Here is a 23,363-nt window from a genome sequence, read left to right on the forward strand (position 1 = left end):
TTCCCCTTTAAGGAAATTTATTTCGTGCTCTTAATTTCTTTTTATTTGCATTTTAATGCTATGTCAATACTTGTCGTAACATATACGCGTTTGGTTCGAGTATGAAACTAACACGGTAAATGGTTTGATCTCCTCAGTAGCCAATTTCCTATCTTTCTAGAGTTTATTGTCTTTGAACTATACCACCTTAGGTTACAGTCTTATATTCATAAAAAAAAGAAAAAAATGGCATTTGTAATTCTTGGTCTAACGAAAAATGCGTATAATTTTTAGGAACTATGCTATGACCCAAACGTAAGATTTACCAAAAGCGATGGGTTGATATAAGTTTATATATCCTAAAAGTAGGGGACAGGAAATAGGTGGTGGGAATTAAAAAGATAGGGCAAATGTCACACATTCTGAATATTTATGCCATTTTCAAAAAGTCCTCAATATCAGAGGCCGAAGTGGTCACCTAATATTTGTAAAAGCCGTTTAGTGAAAGAGTCAACATACAATTTCTAATTGCTGCCCTATTTTATATTTGAAATAACAAAAAGCTTTGAAACATATTAACCCATATTCTCATAGCGTCGTCATATGACAACAGAAACATTGGCATGTTCAATGCACCAGTGTACCGTTATCGCTGCATAGAAAAAATAAAAAAACCACAAGGGTATTCTTTGTTAATTGCGACACCCATTTTCCGGAAACCTGAACCCGATATGACAATTTTTTTTCATATATATTCTAAAGGTAGCCTATACATGCTGTGAATCAAACATTATTACAATCGGATGATTACTTTATAACACGGGAGAATACGGGTTAACACACCAATAGCATCGCCCCTAACAATATATTATACTAAAATCATAGACACTCTGATACAAGCCCTATACAATGACTGCCTTGCAGTAAAAAGAATAACAAAATAATCATATTAAAAAAATCGAATAGTTTAGAGAACAAATATACTTTCTAAAGGTTTGATTCATTTCAAATTTAGACCACATAGTTCGATTAGTTCGATGTTTCCCGTACATTTTCACACAATAATCACAATCTTTTTTTTCGCGAAACTTTAACATATTTTAATTGTACAAGAATTTTCACTTAATACAAATAAGACGAACGTAAAATTTTGTATTCAAAATGATTTTGAAAATAAGAAAATATATAAGAAAATAAAATTCAAATTTTGGACTGAAATCTCGTGTTGGGGTTGGATTGTTTGATTTTGGAAAACAAAACTTAATATATAAAATAAAATTATAATTAAAAAATAATTAAATATTTGTTTGTACAAAATGAAAATGTAAAAATGCACAGCTGGTATTTGGTATGAAACACTTTTTATTTGTTTGTTTATTAAAAATTGAGTATGACTACCAATCTCCTCCATGATGATCCATGATAATTGATAAACGATACCAATTGGTTTTTGGTTTTGTTTGTTTGTTGTTTTTGATGCTTTGGAATATTTCACGCTCAGCAAGAACTCAGACTGTGATGCGAATATGGAATATGATTAATTGGTGGAGTGTAGAGAGATCCACTAAAATGATGTAAGTTAAATTCATTTTAGGATTCTCCTTGGTGATATAATCATATGTGGTGAAAAATAACGCAAATCACAGAATGAGCTCCCGTCAAGCATGACTCCATTTTACATGGTGTGGAATTTTGAACACGCGATGAACGATTTGAAACACTTGGGGAAATGGCAATGCCTAAACACAAAAATGTCATGTATGTGGGCGGGAAACAGTTCACGATACTTACAGTTATAAGGTGTGGGACTTAGATTTACAGTATCCGAAATTAGCGCGTTCCGGACGCCAGTTGTGGTTGAGCTATTGCCACAATTCGAATTTGTTGTAACGATATGAGAGGAGAGTTGTGGTGAGTTGGTAACATCAGCGCTATGAGAAGCTAAAAGATGTTGCTGCTGCTCTTGATGATGTAGTGTTTGCTGTTGCCCTTGCAAAGATTGACCGCCAGCGGACGTTGTGGTTGCTGCTTCAAAACTATCATGTTGTGGCGATGACACCGACGACGAATTGGCCGACGATGACGATGTACTACTGCCTGTTATCAATTGCGTATGCTTTGTGTTCTGTTGGTTGTCCATTGCACAATCCACAAAGTTGACATCGTTACGTAAACCTGATTTCTTGGCCAGCGCACTGGTTGTTCCCATTTGGCCCACTGTTGAGCCATGTGTAAGCGTAAGTGTTTGATTGGAATCATTGCTATCCCCATTGCTGTCGCCTGTTAGACGTCGCTGCTGTTGTTGAGCATTTGAGGAGCAAGACATTAGGCCATCAACTGAAGAAGACCCCATAACATCCTCAATGGCAGAGTTTAATTGCTGCCTCCTTTGTTGTTGGTCTTGTGTGGAAACTTGGCTTATGACCGGTCTTGTTATTGTTGGATATACAATATTAAAATCATCATCATTCACCAATGCCTGATGATGCAGATGATGATGATGCTGAGTTTGTTGATCTTGACTACTGTAGGCAGTACTCAAAGATAAATCTGCTTGGGCAGCTTCCTCAATTGATTTACTAAGATTACGTTGCGCTGAACGTACATTTGTGGGATATGTTGATGAAGAGGGTACAACAGGTACACCTAAGGAAGAAACAAAAGTGAAACCTTTGAATTCCAAGGCATTCAACTTCACTCAACTTTATTTAGCTCTTACCTAATCGATGCCGTTTTTCTGCTTCCATTAGTGGTGTCAAATGGCTAAGTTCATCCATAAGGGGATCATGTGTTTGCTGTACAGCAGCAGTCGATGCTTGCCTTTGGCCCATAGCCGTTTGACCAAAATTTGGCGAATTTTCCGGCGATGTATCATGGCATAGAAAAACATTGATTTCTCCATTATTCTCGGCTTTCACATGGATCTCACGAGGGTTCAAAGAATCAGGTAACTGAAATCATACAAAATAAATCAGAATATTACAACGAATTCTAGAAATTATCTTCATTTTTTACGGTATTCGATGAAACGCAGTCCACACAATTCCTTCTATGTTATACATGTTAAATCGTATAGACATCAATTTTGACTAAAACAATCAAACACAGACACCATATGCTGTGCCAGTAACAGCGGCAAGATATTCTCGCCTGAAATTAACCAAAATATACGGCAAAATAATGACCGACCGGACATCATTTGGCAAAAATCTATGTCTGCGGATATAATACATACATATGTATGTCTGTCTATATGCGAATCTTTTAAACGTATTTTAATGGGTCTATATTCTATAATGCGATGGATGATTTTGGTATTGCTCAATTGGATTGGGTGTGAAGTTTTCTACTGTTTGGGTGTTTGCTTAGTTTCTGCTGCTTTGGTGGTATCTAAATCTTTATCCTCTCATCTAAATATAATTCAAATGTTTTATATTCGAAATGAGAAGAAAATAAACACTGCTTTGTTTAGTGTGTATGAATGATTTAGATATGCAAACTTGTGTCAAGTTTATAAAAATACATTTTGCGTAAAAGCCCACAGACAGACAGTTTTTTTGTTTTTTGTTTTGTATAAATGGAAAGAATTCGTCTATAAAAGTGATAGCACTGTGTCTGTGAGAAAAAAAATGTAGAGCAGGTTTTTTGTTATTTCTCTTGACCATATATACAGAGGGTCTATTAAGATATAAACTTCCTTTATACCCTACACTACCAAATGGGGTCTGCTATTTTAATTGCGTATAAAATATGAAACTACAACGACCGTCCGTCTGCGAGGGGTTCAATTGCGGGTATAGGTGACTATGAGTGGAAATAATTTACAAACGTGAATTATTAATTTCATCACCTTCATCACATTTACATCCGGTCATAGATAAACATTGCTAAGGGTGTATACAACCTACATATATACAGTGCCTTTTCTATAGAAATAAAATTTTGACAAAATTTTCTATAGAAATAAATTTTTGACAAAATTTTCTATAGAAATGAAATTTTGACAAAATTTTCTATAGAAATAAAATTGTGACAAAATTTTCTATAGAAATAAATTTTTGACAAAATTTTCGATAGAAATGAAATTTTGACAAAATTTTCTATACAAATAAAATTTTGACAAAATTTTCAATAGAAAGAAAATTTTGTACAGAAATAAAATGTTGACAAAATTTTATTTCTATAGAAAATAGAAAAAAATATTTGAAATAAAATTTTGACAAAATTTTCTATAGAAATAAAATTTTGATAAAATTTTGTACAGAAATAAAATGTTGACAAATTTTATTTCTATAGAAAATAGAAATAAATATTTGAAATAAAATTTTGACAAAATTTTCTATAGAAATAACATTTTGACAAAATTTTCTATAGAAATGAAATTTCGACAAAATTTTCTATAGAACTAAAATTTTGACAAATTTTTCTATAGAAATAAAATTTTGACAAAATTTTTTATAGAAATAAAATTTTGACAAAATTTTTTATAGAAATAAAATTTTGACAAAATTTTTTATAGAAATAAAATTTTGACAATTTTTTTTTAGAAATAAAATGTTGACAAAATTTTTTTTATAGAAATAAAATGTTGACAAAATTTTTTATAGAAATAAAATGTTGACAAAATTTTTTATAGAAATAAAATTTTGATAAAATTTTGTACAGAAATAAAATGTCGACAAAATTTTATTTCTATAGAAAATAGAAAAAATATTTGAAATAACAATTTTGCAAATATTTCTATAGAAATAAAATTTTGACAAAATTTTTCTTTCTATAGAAATAAAATTTTGACAAAATTTTCTATAAAAAATTTCTATAGAAATAAAAATTTGACAAAATTTTCTATAGAAATAAAATTTTGACAAAATTGTCTAAAGAAATGAAATTTTGACAAAATTTTCTATAGAAATGAAATTTTGACAAAATTTTCTATAGAAATGAAATTTTGACAAAATTTTTTATAGAAATAAAACTTTGACAAAATTTTCTATAGAAATAAAATTTTGACAAAATTTTCTATAGAAATAAAATTTTGACAAAATTTTCTAAAAAAATAAAAATTTTTTATAAAAATAAAATGTTAACAAAATTTTCTATAGATGTTTCTATATATGTTTGGTAGTTGTTTTGTAAAATTTTCTACAAATTTTGGTATATTATTTTTGGCTCTAGTGGCAACCGTGTTCTGGGTTCAATCACAGTTTCGACCGAACATCAAACTAATTTTTAGCAGTGCAAATTCTCTCTCGGCAATGCTTGCAATGACATTTTTGAGTGTATCAAATTTCCCTAAAGGGGGTCCTTTTGCCGAAGTAAATATTGCTATAGGGTTTTCACTATTTTGAAAATGCTAAGCCAAAAAATATTTAAACAAATTTTTTTATAATAAGATAATGGCGAATATCATACCATCTACAAAAGTTACGATACAAATATCGCTTGAAAAAAAAAACAGTTTAACAATAACTTGTAAAACAGATATATAACGAAGTAATGTAGACTGAATGACTTTATCTAGTCAGTATTGTTGGGAAATTTTCTACTTACCACAAGTTTTGCTTCTGGTGGCGCTTTTATAACTATAATTATTTGATCTTTAAACAGATCAACATTCAATAAATCGCTGTGCGTCACATACGCCAATTGATCATTACGCGATATTTCGCCATGTAATTCATTGCGTATTTCATCGATTAGCATATTCAACTCATTCTCCTTCTGTTCGAGACGTTCATTTTCCAGTTTAATATCATTGGATCGTTCCGATGTCAACAATGAATTGCCACATTTCCATTGTATGTTATTCTTCGATTTCTTCTCCAATATACCAATGCCTTCGAGTACGTTGGTAATGTCATAGATACGGCGTTTCTGCACTGATAATTTCGTTGAGGCATCATTTAAATCCACCACACCATCGGGTGACTCTTGCAAGAGATCAACAAATTTTTTCGTTAGAATACCCAAAGATGTATCGGCACGATTGCCCTCGGGCGTACGTTTGGCCGATGCTGCCGAATTGGAATTGTTTTGAGAATTCGAAGATGGTGTACCTCCTCCAAGTTTATACAGGAAATTGGGGGCCATTAAAGCTGATGATGAAGAAGTCGATGAGGCGGATGAAGGAGGTCGGGCTGGTTGTGGTGAGGGTGTGGGAAAATTCAATGCAATTTGTTGTTGTTGTTGCTGTTGAGTTGCCACCTGTTTGCCACTCCGCACAGTGACATTATGGTGGGGTTGGTGGTGATGATGCGACGTTTGATGCTGTTGTTGCTGCTGCTGGGACTGCTGTTGCGATTGTTGTTGATAGGCGGTTTGGTGTTGCATGCTTTGTTTGGCTTGTTTCTTGGGATGACTATCACTCATAGGAATACGCCGTTTCACCTATCGCATATAGAAATTTTTTTAATTTATAGAATTTTCTCAATAAATACATACATATGTATGACAAATTATATGGATATTCTTACCTTATAATATTGTGTCATATCTGTGGACTTGTATTTCTGTTGTTGCGAGGCAGGTGATGTTGTATTAGAATTATTTGCTGTAGCTGGCGTTGTCGTAGTTATCACCGTTGATGCGGCGACGACTACATTCGACGAGGCATTGGATGTTTGTTGGGGAGCCAATGTGACACCATAGCCATGATCCAACAAATGTGTAGCCATATTTGTGGCATTCGCCGCTGATGTTGCTGTTAGCTGCTGGTGATGTTGGGATGTTTGTGTCATAAAAACCCGAGAGGTTTTTGTATTCCCCACCGCTGCTGATGAGATACCAGACCTTGTTGTATTTTTGCCAGTACTAATAGATCCTGTTGCCACAACATTATCGCCGAATAGTTTACGTATCGCACCCGATGTTGGACCCACATTCGTGTTGTTTGTGTTATTCGATTGATAGATATTGGCATTTGTGGTGGCTGCAGCACTTGTTGTAGTACTGACAAAATATTTTGACATTTTATGGGTATGTATTGATGTTACCCTCTAGATTTCTTGGAAACCTTGCACTTTTCGTTTCCTCCAGATTTCCTTAGATTTTAGTGCTATAATTTTTTTACTTTTTCCTTGTTTCTGTTCGCCAAATATGAGCTTAATAGGTTTTGACTCTATCAGTTCCTCTGGTTACTGCATTCCCTTGTACTCGTGTGTGTATGTGTTGTTTTTCTTTCATAGATATATATATATTTTTTTTAATTTTTTAAATTAATGATTTTGCAATTAATCTTAGAAATACTAATCCTTCGGTGTTTTATAATACAATTTATTGTTGTTGTTGTATATTTAGTTTTTGAAACTATTATTAAATATTATTGGCTTAAAAACAATTATTTCCTTGTGTGGTGTATCTAATAAATTGGAGTGATTAAGATACAAATTTGGAACTGGTTTATTTTGCAGGACGTGTATATGTGAGTGTGTGTGTGGTTGGTTAGAAAGAAATTTTTAGTGTTGGCTGTTGCATCAACTCCAACTTTGGATAAGGTTGCGGCTACCGCTTGCGCTCGAATTGCTCTTGTCGCCACAATTCTTGGACATTTCTTTACTTTTTGTTTTTCTCTAACAGTTTCAGTCGTTTCTTAATTCTCAAATTTCATTTTTTTTTTGAAATTTTATTTTTTTTTTTTTGTTTTTATTGGAGTCTCACTCGCATATCCTTTTAACTTGGGCGCTGTTGCTGTTCTACAAATGTGCTGACTGTTCCAACTTCTTGTACTTTGTAGATTGTTTTAAGTTTGTAATTATTATTGTTTTAATCTTGATGTTTTTTTTATTTTTTTTTTTTTTAATAATTCCTAATTTCTAAAATTAGCACCTAATGATTCCATTATATCTGCAAAAACAAAATAGAAAAAATATATTTTATTAATTTCATGTATGCTAAATTAATTTCAATTAATTAATATATGGTAATAAAATATATATCTCAAAGTTAATTTATTTTTTTGAAAAAATTCCTAAAAGTCTATTTTATTATAAGAATTGTTCCAATTTTTTTGTCTGGCAATGCTGACGACATTTGCATTGATTACATACAACAATGCAATCATTGTTTCTACATGCAAAAGACTTACCACCCCATTGTAATATTTTTGTTTACAATTTAAATATTATTTTTTTTTTACATTTAAATGGAATTTAAAGAACTCAAAGAAAAATTATTTTTAATAAAACGACTCCCTCATAAAAACATATGCATGTGTTAATTGGAAAATTGAAATCATTTGTTGGGAGAAGGGGTGAACCACACAAAAAGACCACATCACTTCCGTTCTCTGGTGAGTGAACTAAAATCGAAGTTGAGCATTGATCAAACGAGGTCATTCATATTTACTTATGATACAAAATAATAATGGGGAGAAATTTTCACATACATATATTTTATCTCTTAAAGGGCTCTCAACTCTATTTGTGAATAAGCTTTCTCCCTCAATTGTTGTCTCAGGCCAAGAGATATGAGTATTAAAGAAGCCACAACAACAACAACCACCCAGACCGGAAATAGAGTATTTATTTGACAGGCTCATAACGGTTTGTGCAGAAGTAGGTAAATCATGTGAAACACAGAAAAACAAAAAAGAAACGTACACACACATACACACAATCTCTATTCACTGTTGACGTGATTATGAAAACGTAAAACGTTTTGGAAACGTAATATAAACAACAAAATGTGAGTGATGATGATAACGTGGAGAGCAGTAGATCAACGTCATAAATATTAGAGCTACAAAAACACTCTCCTTTTTCGACATATGTAATCTGGCTTTTTGTACGGAAAGGCGATTTGTAAATCTTGAAAAAAAAGATGAGATTTCGCATAGTGTGAGAATGTTAACTCAAAGAAGGTTTTTTTTGCTTTTCTGAGGAACGAAATTGTAGCCTCTTATTTTAGACTCAGATCATTCAGACCATTTAAAATTGGGCCATAACTGATCAACTGAACTTTATCAATATCTATTTTTATATTAAACAAATTCTAAAAATAGTTTACGTCGCTATCATCGCCACTAGTATTAAAACATCAGCACCTTGTTGGCAACAGTATCGTATGTTTGCAAAATCATTTAAATGGCAAACGGCATTTACTTGGGTATTTGGGTGAAATATACTTAAAGATATGTTGTTGGTGAAAACCTTCCCTAGAACATTTTCACATTATTTTATAGATATACCAACAACTTATTATCTCCTGTTAACAGTCACTACCAAGTAATTCTGTTTTTTTTTATGAATTTGTCATAACATGAAACAATTTTTTATCGAAATAGATAAATACATTTTTAGAAATTTGTGGAATTAAAAACTATTTTTATTTAGGCGATGTTTGTCAAGTTCCTGGATATAAAGGGTGATTTGTTAAGAGCTTGATAACTTTTTTTTTAAAAAAAACGCATAAAATTTGAAAAATCTCATCGGTTCTTTATTTGAAACGTTAGATTGGTCCATGACATTTACTTTTTGAAGATAATTTCATTTAAATGTTGACCGCGGCTGCGTCTTAGGTGGTCCATTCGGAAAGTCCAATTTTGGGCAACTTTTTCGAGCATTTCGGCCGGAATAGCCCGAATTTCTTCGGAAATGTTGTCTTCCAAAGCTGGAATAGTTGCTGGCTTATTTCTGTAGACTTTAGACTTGACGTAGCCCCACAAAAAATAGTCTAAAGGCGTCAAATCGCATGATCTTGGTGGCCAACTTACCGGTCCATTTCTTGAGATGAATTGTTCTCCGAAGTTTTCCCTCAAAATGGCCATAGAATCGCGAGCTGTGTGGCATGTAGCGCCATCTTGTTGAAACCACATGTCAACCAAGTTCAGTTCTTCCATTTTTGGCAACAAAAAGTTTGTTAGCATCGAACGATAGCGATCTCCATTCACCGTAACGTTGCGTCCAACAGCATCTTTGAAAAAATACGGTCCAATGATTCCACCAGCGTACAAACCACACCAAACAGTGCATTTTTCGGGATGCATGGGCAGTTCTTGAACGGCTTCTGGTTGCTCTTCACTCCAAATGCGGCAATTTTGCTTATTTACGTAGCCATTCAACCAGAAATGAGCCTCATCGCTGAACAAAATTTGTCGATAAAAAAGCGGATTTTCTGCCACTGATTTTGGTAATAAAATTCAATGATTTGCAAGCGTTGCTCGTTAGTAAGTCTATTCATGATGAAATGTCAAAGCATACTGAGCATCTTTCTCTTTAACACCATGTCTGAAATCCCACGTGATCTGTCAAATACTAATGCATGAAAATCCTAACCTCAAAAGAATCACCCTTTATAAAGATGTTATCATTGAAATAGTAAATTACAAAAATATTCTTTTAAATAAAATAAACCATATTAGAGTTAGTCGTTAAATAACTTGTCTAGTATATTTGTTTAAAACAAAAATACTTTATAAGGATGGGATATTAATATTGTGTAAAATTTTAATTCCGAAGGAAAGTATTTTCAGTCATTTTATCGCTGTCAGATTGTCACTGTCTGTTCTCCGTTTGACACCACATGTATGTTGATTAAATTTCATGAAGGGATCGTTTTGAAACCTGCACCCCGTTCATGATTTTTTCTATGGGTGAAAACGAAGTGGCCAATTGATAAACCAGAGAGTAGGAAATACAAGAGGACGAAAATTTCTCTTTTGCAAAGAAAACAAATGTCAACCGTGTAGATTGGGTATTTACGTTGTCTACAATTTTTTAGCTCCGGAGGAATGTATTCTTTCTTTGTATATAACTCTGCTATCAGTTCAATATGGAAAATTTTATTCCTTTGATTATAATGCATTAAACCAAAATCGTAACTATGATTTAAATCATAAAATCCCTGTCAACATTCAAAAGTTACATTTTATCCCTATCAGTACCAAGACCTTTAAGTGACACTATAACAAGGGTTTTTGGTATCAAAAAATTTTAAAATTATGTATTTTGCCATCACTATTGTTGGAAGATCCATTTTGATATTGGATAAATTATTTGAAGAAAACAAAAGAACAGAAGCAACAGCAAAAGTATTGTAAGCTTCCATTTCCAACGTATTCTGCCCACTGTGCAATGTTGGAATACATGCCTACGTATTTAACCGGCTGCGTAAAATCGATTCTTACTCTTACGGACCTACTCACCATTTCAATATATTAGAAATGTCATTGTTCTCTCACCATAAAAAATAATTTCCGAATACTGATAATCAAAATTTTCGATTTCTAGCGCATTCCATCCACTGTGTGATGTTCGAATACACCGGCTGCCAAAAGCATATGGGGAGATCTTGGCAGCAATGACGAAATGAAAATCTGTTAATCTATTTTTTATGTTTTGTTGTTGTTGCAAAAATGTCAATAAACTCTTTTTTTTTTGGTCGAAAATTAAAACACAATAAATAGTAAAGGTAACAACAACAATACTGGTACTCTACAATAAATTACTACATACATAGTATATTTGTAGGTACACATTTTTTAACCATACCATAAGCAGGTTAAGTTTATTTATGGTTTTTTGTGGTTGTTTTAATTCACTGCAAAATTAAGAAAATAGCAAAAACAACAACAAAACGAAAAATGTACAAAGAGAATTATTAAATAATGGTATATGCGTAAGTTTGAACAAATAATATTAAGAATTGAATATATATTTTTTTTGAAATTTTCATTAATAGTATGAAACAATTAGTTATTTAATAGAAAATTCATAACTATCATAACAAATTTATTTCTATTAAAGAAATGGTTTTATTTTATTATTATTTTTTTTTTTTGACACTAAACATTTTTCGTTTAAAGCAAGTAAAAAGTATTAAGGACAATCGTAACAACCCTTTCGGGGTTTTTCTCCTATACAAGAAAGTGGTATTTCATTCCGGAGCAAAGTATTTCGTGTTTTGCGAGTAAAGGAGCAAATTTCAAAGATGAGTACATATTTATTTATTTAATCAAACTGAGCCCCCATGAGCCATTTTTTTTTCAGTGTAATATATAATTATTCAAATAAGTTGTTTTTGTACTTAATGGTAGATATATTGATGCCCCATTTTTTTTTGTGTTACACCATTACATTCTTTTCTATTTTGTTACGGTTTATATAGGTCACTATGGCAAATGAATTATTCTGCGAACCAATGTATACAGTGCCTATTTCAAATGAAGTAATTTATATTAATGAATTACCGTGAGACCTGCTCCATAATATATTATTATGAAATAATGTGAACTATTTTCTTTATAACATATATTTCAGTAGTTTGTTTAGAAAAATATTCATTCAGTGAAGACTAGGGATGCCATGCGGGATATGGGGACCCCGGCAATTTTGAATAACAGGGTCGCTCAACATACAGATAAATTATTATACATATTTTTTTTATATATAATAATTTAAATTATAAATATAATCGAAAAAATCGTAAAAATGTATAAACTCTCATAAAATTGAAAAAAAAAAAAATAATTCATTGAAAGTAAAAATAGTTACCTAATTAATACAATAAATAATTGATTGCCTGAATAAAAAAAAACTAATTGACTTGTTTGGACAATAATCAATTAACTTTTTAAGAAATCCACTATTAATATTTTAATCAAGTATATTTGTTATATTAAATTCCTGTGATTGATACTAACATTTTCTATTAGTTATACTATAATTTTGATACTATAATTGAAGAAATTTCAATTAAAAAATTAATTGACTCAATTAATTTAGAAATTTAATCTGAAAAAAAATGCAATCATTATACAACAAAAATGTAATCTGGCAATACCAGAAAGTTTTGCATTTGCTATTCCAAAATTAATTGGCGTTATATCCAACACTAATAGAAAAAATTACGTTACAAAATTGTGAACGGATGGTAACAAAATGAAACGGAAATGTTCACGAAAAATCAAAACGGAATGTTCACGGTTTCGTCCATGGAAATGAAAATTCTTAAAGTATTCGTTAGACGTTCTTATGGCAGCTCCGTTCTTATGGTGCAATGTGTCGCCTAAGCACATTTGACGCTTGTGAAGCAGACAATCCAGGTTCGAGTCAAGGTAGCGGATTTGTTTTTACAAATTCGTAACCATTACGTTTTCACATCATGAACGCTGGTTGTTGGTTTTGACAACGCATGGTGTCATTTTATCGTTGTCAGATTGACACCGTTTGTTCTCCGTTTGACACCACATGTGTGTTGATTCTCTTTCATGAACGGATCGTTTTGAAACCTGCACCCCGTTTATGATTTTTTTATGGGTGAAAGCGGTGTGGCCAGGTTGGCCAATTGATAAACCAGAGAATAGGAAATACAAGAGGGCGAACAGTTCTCTTCTGCAAAGAAAACAAATGTCAACCGTATAGATGTCGCGTAATAGCAGCGCAGTTTCGCTTCACAGTTTCGTTCTCTTGTATTTCCTACTCTCTGGATAACAATTCACGATATTGTGCAATAAAAAAAAACTAATCGAAACAAAGTCACACAATTAGATTTATTGAACCATAAATGAAAAATGCAATGCAATAATTCTTTCACCCAATATTAATTATATAACCCCGTGTGATATGAAAAAATAATAAAGCCCAAGTATAATATTTTAGTGAGTTAGAGATGTCTTTTAATATAGATACTATGTTCAGTTGTCAAGCTGAAAACCTGCTTATTTCCACGATTGTTTTTTTAAACAAATAATTTAGAAATATTAAATGTTTCGCAATCAATAGATAGAATCTATCCATATCCATAATTTGAAAAAACGAGTTATAAAAAATTTAATTAAAACAGTTTCCTGAGTAGTTAAAATAAAGAACATCTCTGGAAGGACATTTTTGGAAATGCTTTTAAAGTTGTGCCTTTAGAAGTTCTTCCAAATTTTTTTTGCTGGGACATGACTTCAGTACACAGTTGTCATTATAGATGGCCCTCATTTTATATGAAATCCACTATAATGTGTAAAATTTAGTGTCTCAACGGACCATTGATTATTCTTTTTTAATTTTGTTTAAAGCTTTAGTATTTTCCTATCAGATCGAAAAATCTCTGGTATATTAACATGGTGATCTATTTCTAGTGGAGCATTAATAAAAAGGAAGACTAGCAGCGTAGTAATTCTTAAATGTGGCTCCATTTTATATAAAAAAAGTTCGCAACGAACAGCCAACTTTTATATATTTAGATTATGCATTAATTAAATTTGACTTAAGACTTACACAAACACCACCTGGAGTAATTGCATTTGGGGAAGTGCTATATTTCAGACACAACACGCAAGATGATAATCACGCACATGAAAACTAGAGTAACATTTGGGATAATACAATGCAAAGAATAATTCCGTGTTGAATTATTCTAGATCACTTGTTGTCTACTTTTTTTTATATATATATAGGAATAGCACTTTAACGGCAAATATTAATTTATGCATAAATTCAATTCAATTGTTGTTCGTAATCTCCCAATATTTTTAATATATTGCAGTTGTTGTTTCTTTTATTCTGAGAATTATAATTATATATTTACACAAATCTCTCTTTTTAAATTGAATCTAAATTTGGGAAATTCACTATTGTTTCAATTTAAATAAATCCCCAAACTTATTCCTTTCTCTACCAGATGTTTTGGTGACGTTAACTCTTGTATTGGCGGAGACAGAGTAAAGCTATTGAAAATCTCTGTTTTAGGCCTCTCCAATGAAAAAGCCTATTTAATAAAGAGAGTGAGAGCGACTTGGGTAAAGAGCATCATGATACGTAAATGAGATAGAAACTGACATTTTTAAAGGAATGCGCTGACCATACATAAATTCAAAGAAGAGGATCATAACAACATGATGAGAAAAAAATCCTAAATGGCAAGAACGATTTTGGAAACAAAATATGAAGTATTAAATCTCCGTAATGTATTGTTGCTGTAGTCTACCATCTCACTTCTAACCCTTTTTGTCTTGATACTCTGTGATCACCCACCATCATCAGTTTAGGGGATATTGTTGTCCATTGTCATATCAGTTTTCAGTTAAGTCTACCGTTGCGATGATGTTGGCAATGTCAACATAAAACTAAGTCCAATTTATTCTCTTCTTTAATGTAATTGGAGTTGTCTACAAGGAAACTCTAGAAGGTTTTAAGGCGATTCCATTGCCCAGCTCCAGCCAACCTCGGAAGAAAAGGAAATTTTTTAGTTGACATTTTTTCTCTTCTGTTGAGCAGTAATAACCCAAGGTTTTAAATGTTGTAGATGAATGTCGCCATTCAATGTCTGAGATCTTTAGACTTTCATATAAGGGTACACCAAGCTAAAAAAAAAAAACCATATGCAATGAACTCAATCAGGTAGGTGTTCTTATAAATGATGACCGGTTGACAATGTTAATGAATTGGTTTGTTATATAGACATAAAAAAGTAGCTGTAAAAAGTATGAAATTACATTTTTCGTCTAAAATTACGTAAAACATTGGCTTGCATCCATATATACACTCAAAAAAAAAAACGGCGATTACATTAAGACCTTTGTTGCAAATAAAGTTGTTTATATAGGATTTTGGAAATAGCTTTTCGTTGGCCTAAAATTACGTTTAGATTTGTATGTGTTTCGTTTTGCATTAATCATTAGATTCCTTTGTATAATTTTTATTTAAAAAAAAAGACCTTACGAAAAATATGTTTCAATTTCTCAAACAAATACATTCATATTGTAGTTAACAAAAAACTTTGAATTCAAATTCAATTAGTCAAAAAATTATAGCCATCACAATAATGTTAAATTATTGAATCTATGAAAATATGTGCTATTAATTCTTCTATAGTCACAATAGGAGATAAGAATAAGAAAATTATTCATTAACTAATAACTATGATTTAGTTTACAACTTTTAAGGTTAATAATTTTGCTATCAACCTATGCCGATTAAAGGGGGTCGCAATCGTTCTCTACTGATTGTGTTTAGCTAATTTCGTAAGTTCTAATACAATATCCCTTTTATGTTATATTTTGTGGTGGTATTAAAAGAGAGATAGAGAGAGAGAGAAATTATTCAAGAGAGACATTGCAAGAGCGGAGAGCGACAATGTTATCGTTAACAGTACAAAAATAGATTCTCATTTTGAATAAACATCCATGGAGACATCTGTTAATGACATACGAACACGAATGTTAACAGCAGTAGTAACAGAAGAAAAAAAACGAAACGACAACAATAACAACAATAGCAGCAAACATATGGTCGAGATAAGGAAACAATAACAAAAAGAGACTACTACAGCTGTTTGTTATTGTTTGTGCTTTTTCATTGAATTTGGTTGAGTGGTTGTTGTTATTTTTTACGTTGTGTTTGTTGTAGTAGTGTTATAAAGAATGACATTGAGGTAATAAAATAAAATAAATTAATAAGAAAACTGGCATACATTGTGAATACTCTATTGATTTTGAAAATAAAAGAAATAAAAGTAGGAAAAAGAGAATAAGAAAGTTTTTTTTTATTTAAAAATGTAATGAGATATAAATACAAAGTGAAGCAATGCTTAAGCGGAATCACAACAGAATAATGTAATCAAATTAATAATGTAAAAAAAAAACTAAACGTCGTATGATTGATATGGTTTCTTTTTTATTAATCACCCGCATGGGTGAACCACACAATTCCCTATTGTATTAAGAAAAAGTCCGCCAATATTTCTTGATTTTCTAACTTAATTAATTATTGTGTAATATCCAACCTAAAACAGGGTTGGCTGTGTAATAACCAACAACCAAAGTTAACAACAAAAAAATAATACAAGAAAATATTTTTACTTTCGGCAACTTGAATGTCAATAAGCGCAGAACCCCAAAAGATAAAATGATACAGATGGAAGAGACAGACAGGTAGGTGGTGACGTTGCTGTGCAGAGCATTGAGTGGTGGGCGAAGGGTGGTGAATAGAAGAAGTACTACAACTACAAGCTGATAGATAACAGTAAACTAGTGTGGTGTTAAAATGCTAATTGTTTGTTGGAATGTGATGACGACAATGAATGCTTGCGCTCGGGTTTGTATCGGCTATGTTGTATTATGGCGGCGTGGAGATTTCGTCTTTACTTCTTCTTCTTCTTCTTGTTTTTTTTTTGTGTTTCTAACCCACCATCATCATCATCGTATCATCGGCATGGTTTCTATTTCTTGTTAGCTATTTCTTTATTATTTGTTTAACGTGACATTATTGTTGTATGACCTAAAAGATACACGAAACTGAAGAGGCGTCAACAAAAGGAGGAGCAATAGAAAGAAGAAGACGAATACGCAGAAATATGTATTTTGCCGAAAGTGGAAAAAGTGTTGCCGAGTGCTTTTCATACCTCCCATTGACATTTTGTTGGTACATATTTATTTAAAAAAAAAATCTATCAACAACAAATATTTACTCTACTTCACTTTCATTCCAATATCAATGATGGCATATGCGATTTTTTGAGATTTGTGAACAATCTTTACTTTCTCTTTTTTTTTTGCTTTAAAAAAACCTTCTTTTTTCTTAAACAATATACATATAAAATATGCACATATGATTTTTGTATTGTATTTACTTTCATAATAATCGATTTGCTGCTTTAGCAAATGAAACTAAATCCCGAAAGTAAAGTGCGAAGAAAGACAAATAATATCATTATAATAAATTTCTGTATGCACATACATATATGAGGTGTATGTATATACAGTTGTATAAATAAAACGAGGTCGCTTTTGATTTTTTTTTTTTGTTTTTTTATTTTTTGCAAATTTTTATATTGCAAACGAAGAATAAAATAAATTATTTTATTAAAACAAAGAAGCTATATGGCAACATACAAGCAGGAAGAATAGAACTATAAAATCTAAAAAAAAAATCCCCTTGAAAAAATATCTAGATGGAATTGTAATAATACCAACCATGGTCATGGAGATGGGACAACCCGTGTATATACTATGACAAAAATATTAAAATGAGTGTTCTTGTTCATACAGAAGCCACGTGCTTTATTGAATACATCAAAGCAAACAAATTGAATGTGACTAAGGTCAAAAAGCTCTTGAATGGAAATATAATAAAAAGTAAAGGTAAATCGATAAATCACTTAATCGACATCAAAGGGAAGGGGCCTCGATAACTATTTATTCGACCGTTTAAAGAATATCATTTTTAACATAATTCATCAGTACAAACTCATGAGTTTTGTCATATTGAATTGTCCAGATGACATGTTTCTGTAGATTTAGGTTAGGTTTATATTATTAAACAATTTATTCACAAAAGACAGCTTTCGTGAATTGACCAAATGGCACTTTATCAAAATTCAATCTGGTAATACCTCGGATGTAGCTACTGATAAGATGGTACGTGTTCTGGATAACCCACACTTTGTAACATGTACTAATAAAGAGTCTCAATGATTTTTCAGTGATTTGTTGTTTTTCAATTTCTTTTGTCATATTTATATATTATCGCAATTATAATTAATGAAATACTAATAAATCTATCTTCACATACGATACAAATAAAGACAAGACGACCGAAAAAATTAAATCCAATATTTTATCCATACACATACATGGTTGATTCCATTTGATATGGGAATAGAAAAAGCCAACACAACACCGAAATGCTAATGAACAGTTATCGTAAAACAAAACAACTGAAAAATGGCGCAAAATGTTATTTACTCATGCATTGCGCAAAATATAACAGTAATGGAGAATATACTCTGCCGTTGAAATGAGAGCTAAATATAGAGAAGAGATCAGAGAATTGTTTGTATGTAAGGTATTGTGCTACATACAAACATATATTGGAGTATGTGCAGTCGTGTAATAAAAATATAAAAGTAGAAAAAAAAGAAAACAGAAGCAAAACCAAAATAAAAAAGTACATATATGTACATGTAGTTGTGCACATCAAAGAATATATAAAAAATTATATGCTCAAATTTAGAAAATTTGAACAGTTGTCTAATGGCCCTCATGGAGAAGCTTAAATGGTATGAATTTGGGTTATGGAAAAAAACAATGAAAAAATGTGTAACGTGACATTGTCGTACACATACAATAGGGGTGAAGCAAGTATCTCATTGAAATTTCGGCAGAGCCCAATATACCTATTTATACTATTTTCAAGAATATATAATTAATTTTGCAAAATATTTCAATTTGGTTACAAACCTATTTTTTTTAATATTTGTTTTGTCATGTAATTGCACGGTATGCTACCCATAGAAAATACATTGCTACTTGCTAACGATAATTCGCCGAGTCGTTGTTGTCGATTGTTTACATGTTCTTCCAATAAGAAACATAAGCCATCTTTAGGCTTGTTTTCTTTTAGTACTGGATAACAGTGAAGGACTGAAAGAAAATACTCTACTCGTTTATACAGACCATGAACAAAATTGCACAACTCTGGCATCAACTGTTCAAATACAACGACAAAAAATAATTGGAATCCTACATTTTTAATGTAAATTTTTTTTTTCAAATAGTAAAGTAGATGAGGAGATGTTCTGGATAGCTCATACAAATGTTGCATTGATTTGATTTATTTACGTACTACAATTATATATGCATATAATTGTAAATTTATATACATATATACCAATGATATTTTTTTACATTCAAAGCTGCCTCGTAATAACAGGTTGGCTGATAAGTCCCCGGTCTGACACATAGATGGCGTCGCTAGTATTAAATGCATATTATTTTTATATACCTTCAAATGATTCGTGTCAAAATTTCACGACTGTAAGTCATTTAGTTTGTGAGATAGATCGTCTTTTGTGAAGCAACTTTTGTTATTGTGAAAAAAATGGAAAAAAAGGAATTTCGTGTTTTGATAAAATAATGTTTTCTGAAGGGAAAAAATACGGTGGTAGCAAAAACTTGGCTTGATAATGAGTTTCCGGACTCTGCCCCATGGAAATCAACAATAATTGATTGGTATGCAAAATGCAAGCGTGGTGAAATAAGCATGGAGGACGGTGAACGCAGTGGGCGCCCGAAAGAGGTGGTTACCGACGAAAACATCAAAAAATCCACAAAATGATTTTGAATGACCGTAAAATGAAGTTGACCGAGATAGCAGAGGCCTTAAAGATATCAAAGGAACGTGTTGGTCATATCATTCATCAATATTTGGATATGCGAAAGCTCTGTGCAAAATGGGTGCCGCGCGATCTCATATTTGACCAAAAACAACAACGTGTTGATGATTCTGAGCGGTGTTTGCAGCTGTCAACTTGTAATACACCCGAGTTTTTCCATCGATATGTGATAATGGATGAAACATGGCTCCATCACTACACTCCTGAGTCCAATCGACAGTCGGCTGAGTGGACAGCGACCGGTGAACCGTCTCCGAAGCGTAGAAAGACTCAAAAGTCCGCTGGCAAAGTAATGGCCTCTTGTTTTTTGGGATGCGCATGGAATAATTTTTATCGATTATCTTGAGAAGGGAAAAACCATAAACAGTGACTATTATATGGCGTTATTGGAGCGTTTGAAGGTCGAAATCGCGGCAAAACGGCCCCATATGAAGAAGAAAAAAGTGTCGTTCCACCAAGACAACGCACCGTGCCACAAGTCATTGAGAACGATGGCAAAAATTCATGAATTGGGCTTCGAATTGTTTCCCCACCCACCGTATTCTCCAGATCTGGCCCCAGCAACTTTTTCTTGTTCTCAGACCTCAAAAGGATGCTCGCAGGAAAAAATTTGGCTGCAATGAAGAGGTGATCGCCGAAACTGAGTCCTATTTTGAGGCAAAACCGAAGGAGTACCAACAAAATTGTATCAAAAAATTGGATCGTTGTATCGCTCTTGAAGGGAACTATGTTGAATAATAAAAACGAATTTTGACAAAAAAATTGTTAGACCGGGGACTTAACAGTCAACCTGTTATTTCACTGGATTTTAATGATGATGCCATTTGTAGAAGAGAAGTTTATTTCCATTTCCAGTATTTACACGTATATGGAGCCTGTGTGTACAACTTTTTCCTTTAGTCCTGAAAATCTGGCCCCAAAATATTACTGAAGTTATTACTGAAAATATTACTGTCATTAATATTTCGTAAAAAACTGGGATATTATATGCATTCCCCTGATTTTTTTTTTGTATAACGAAGATGTAAATTAATAATGTTTGTATGAAAAGTGAAATATTACATTTTTTTACGAACAAATCACGAATTATCACAAAATAAATCGGTATGCATGACTTTAGTAAGTATATTATGATTTTCTTTCAGTTTTTTATTGAAAAAAAAATGATTTTAATCCATTTATGGCAAAATAAGGCTCTTATATCACTTTACTAGGTTTATTATCATTTTATTCTACAAGTTATTCACAATAACTTAATATCGACGTTGAGCAAACAAAAGTTTATGAAAATCCAATCTGGCAATACCGGAGGCTTCATTTGCTGTGGATATCCCATATAAACTTTGAATCCGTTAGAGATGAAAAACTAGATCTTTTATTAATTTTATAATACCCATTTTATATAATGAAGAAATATTTTTAGTAAAAAAACAAATTATAAAAAAACAAATACTTGCTCATTTCTAACTTTGCATTTGTTTTATATTTTGAATCTCTAAAATGCTCTTACGTAAAGCAAATAGAATTTAGAGAGATATTGGCATGGAAGTAAACACCGGTACACATACACATTCACACAATAACCGGCATCTTACAATAACAAAAACAACAAGTAGCACAAATCATACTACAAGACTTTAAAAGAGGCAAATATTCAGACAAACGTAAAAGTGAACACAGCAAGCAAGTAATACATTAATATACAGAAGAATCAGGAGGGTACAACATAACTACATCCAGAGCCTCGAATAACCATCCACATCAAATCATAAGCGAAGGATTTTTGGTTTTGTTTCGTGTTGTTTTTTTTTTTTTTCATAGAAGTGGAATGCAATAGAGTGAAGTTGGTGGGATATCTTCTTTTCTGTCTGTGTGTGCAAATAGATATATGTGCCTAAAGAGAGTACAAGCTAAATAAAGATTTAGACCATGAAAGACAAGAAAAAGAGAGGAGTCAGGGCTGTGATTCCACTACATTAAGAACCCAAAACGGTATATGAATATCAGCACACAAATCGTATGAAAGTGTGTAAATAGAGAGAAAAACACCAACCCCGCCATTATCAACAAGAAAAAGAAAACAGCAAATAAAATTGTCTTATTAGTAAATTACAAAAAAACAAGAAGAAAAAATTATGCGTTGCCCTGTAACAACAGTAACAAGAGCTGCAGGAATTTAAATATATGTACATACCCAGTACATATGAACGATGGGTATATGTATGTGCATGAGGAATAATACTATGTATTTTGATACCAAACCAGAAAACATGACAAAATTGTATTTTATGTTATTTGTGTCTTTGTTACTTTGTCTCCCCTTCTCATCCCCCACGCATTTATCAACCCCAATGACATTTAGGAACTGGAGTAGAAGATAAAAAAAAAAACGAAAATAGGATTTTTTTAAAGATTTTTGTTTTCACTTTAGGATATTTTTATCATAAAACAAATGTTTAAAGTTTTTGCTGGGTTCCTTGCAATTGCACAGATATTTTGAACAAAAACTAATTTTGATGTAACCGTAAGATGTTGTAAAATGTAATGATATACACAAAGTGTAATGGGTTAAACCATTTACAATAAGCATTATAAAGTTCACTACATAAGATGTTTCGTGGCTTACAGCAACATTTACAGAAGGTCAAGCAGAGATGCTCATCAGAAGGCGTGACAACATCCAGCCCAACCTAGTTAGGCATAGCTTAAAATCATTACTACATTATTACATATTCGTTAATTATTATAAGAAATATTTCCAACTAGGTTTATTATGTATCCTAACTTAAAAATTGTTAGCCCAGTTTGTAAACGTCTGGGCTGATAAACGGTCTCAAAATGTGTTAAACATTTGTAGACCAAGAAACGAATTTTCCTATTGCAAACGAGTACTATCACTTTCATCTAAAATTAACGCAATCGTAAAGGTACTAGCCTAAATAACAGCGTGGAATTTATAAATTTATTATGGTGTGTTTCTGGTTTTTATTGGACCTGTCTTCTTTTAGTACTATATGCAACATTTGTACGAGCTATCCCAGAACATCGTTGCCTTGGTTTTTTTACTTAGAAAATCTCATCAGCGAAAATGTCGCCAGTATTGTCAGGTTGAGTTGTGATAATGATTAATTTATCCAATGAGATGAAGTTAAAAGTAGTAAGGTGTCATAAATGATCGCCCTGCATCCGGTAAAAAAATGTGGATACAAAAATCCGAGTTTTAATGTTTTCTCTCACAAATAATTATATTTGGCTTGTAAGACACAAATGGCTATATTTAGAAC

General features: G+C 31.9%; 1 protein-coding gene across 2 annotated transcripts in view; it reads right to left on the minus strand.

Moving 5' to 3' along the window:
• E2f1 (E2F transcription factor 1) overlaps positions 1 to 23,363 on the minus strand; it is a 228,049-nt gene that overhangs the window by 8,201 nt on the left and 196,485 nt on the right. For both annotated transcript variants that reach the window (XM_075290749.1, XM_075290750.1), the window contains 4 exons: positions 6,453 to 7,821; positions 5,530 to 6,366; positions 2,699 to 2,930; positions 1,771 to 2,625 (listed from right to left, as the gene is read on the minus strand). In XM_075290749.1, the coding sequence (XP_075146864.1) occupies positions 1,771 to 2,625; positions 2,699 to 2,930; positions 5,530 to 6,366; positions 6,453 to 6,947 (2,419 nt within the window). In that variant the 5' untranslated portion in view covers positions 6,948 to 7,821. The remainder of the gene's footprint in view (positions 1 to 1,770; positions 2,626 to 2,698; positions 2,931 to 5,529; positions 6,367 to 6,452; positions 7,822 to 23,363) is intronic.

Source organism: Haematobia irritans, chromosome 1, assembly GCF_050003625.1.
Source record: "Haematobia irritans isolate KBUSLIRL chromosome 1, ASM5000362v1, whole genome shotgun sequence".
NCBI lineage: Eukaryota > Metazoa > Arthropoda > Insecta > Diptera > Muscidae > Haematobia > Haematobia irritans.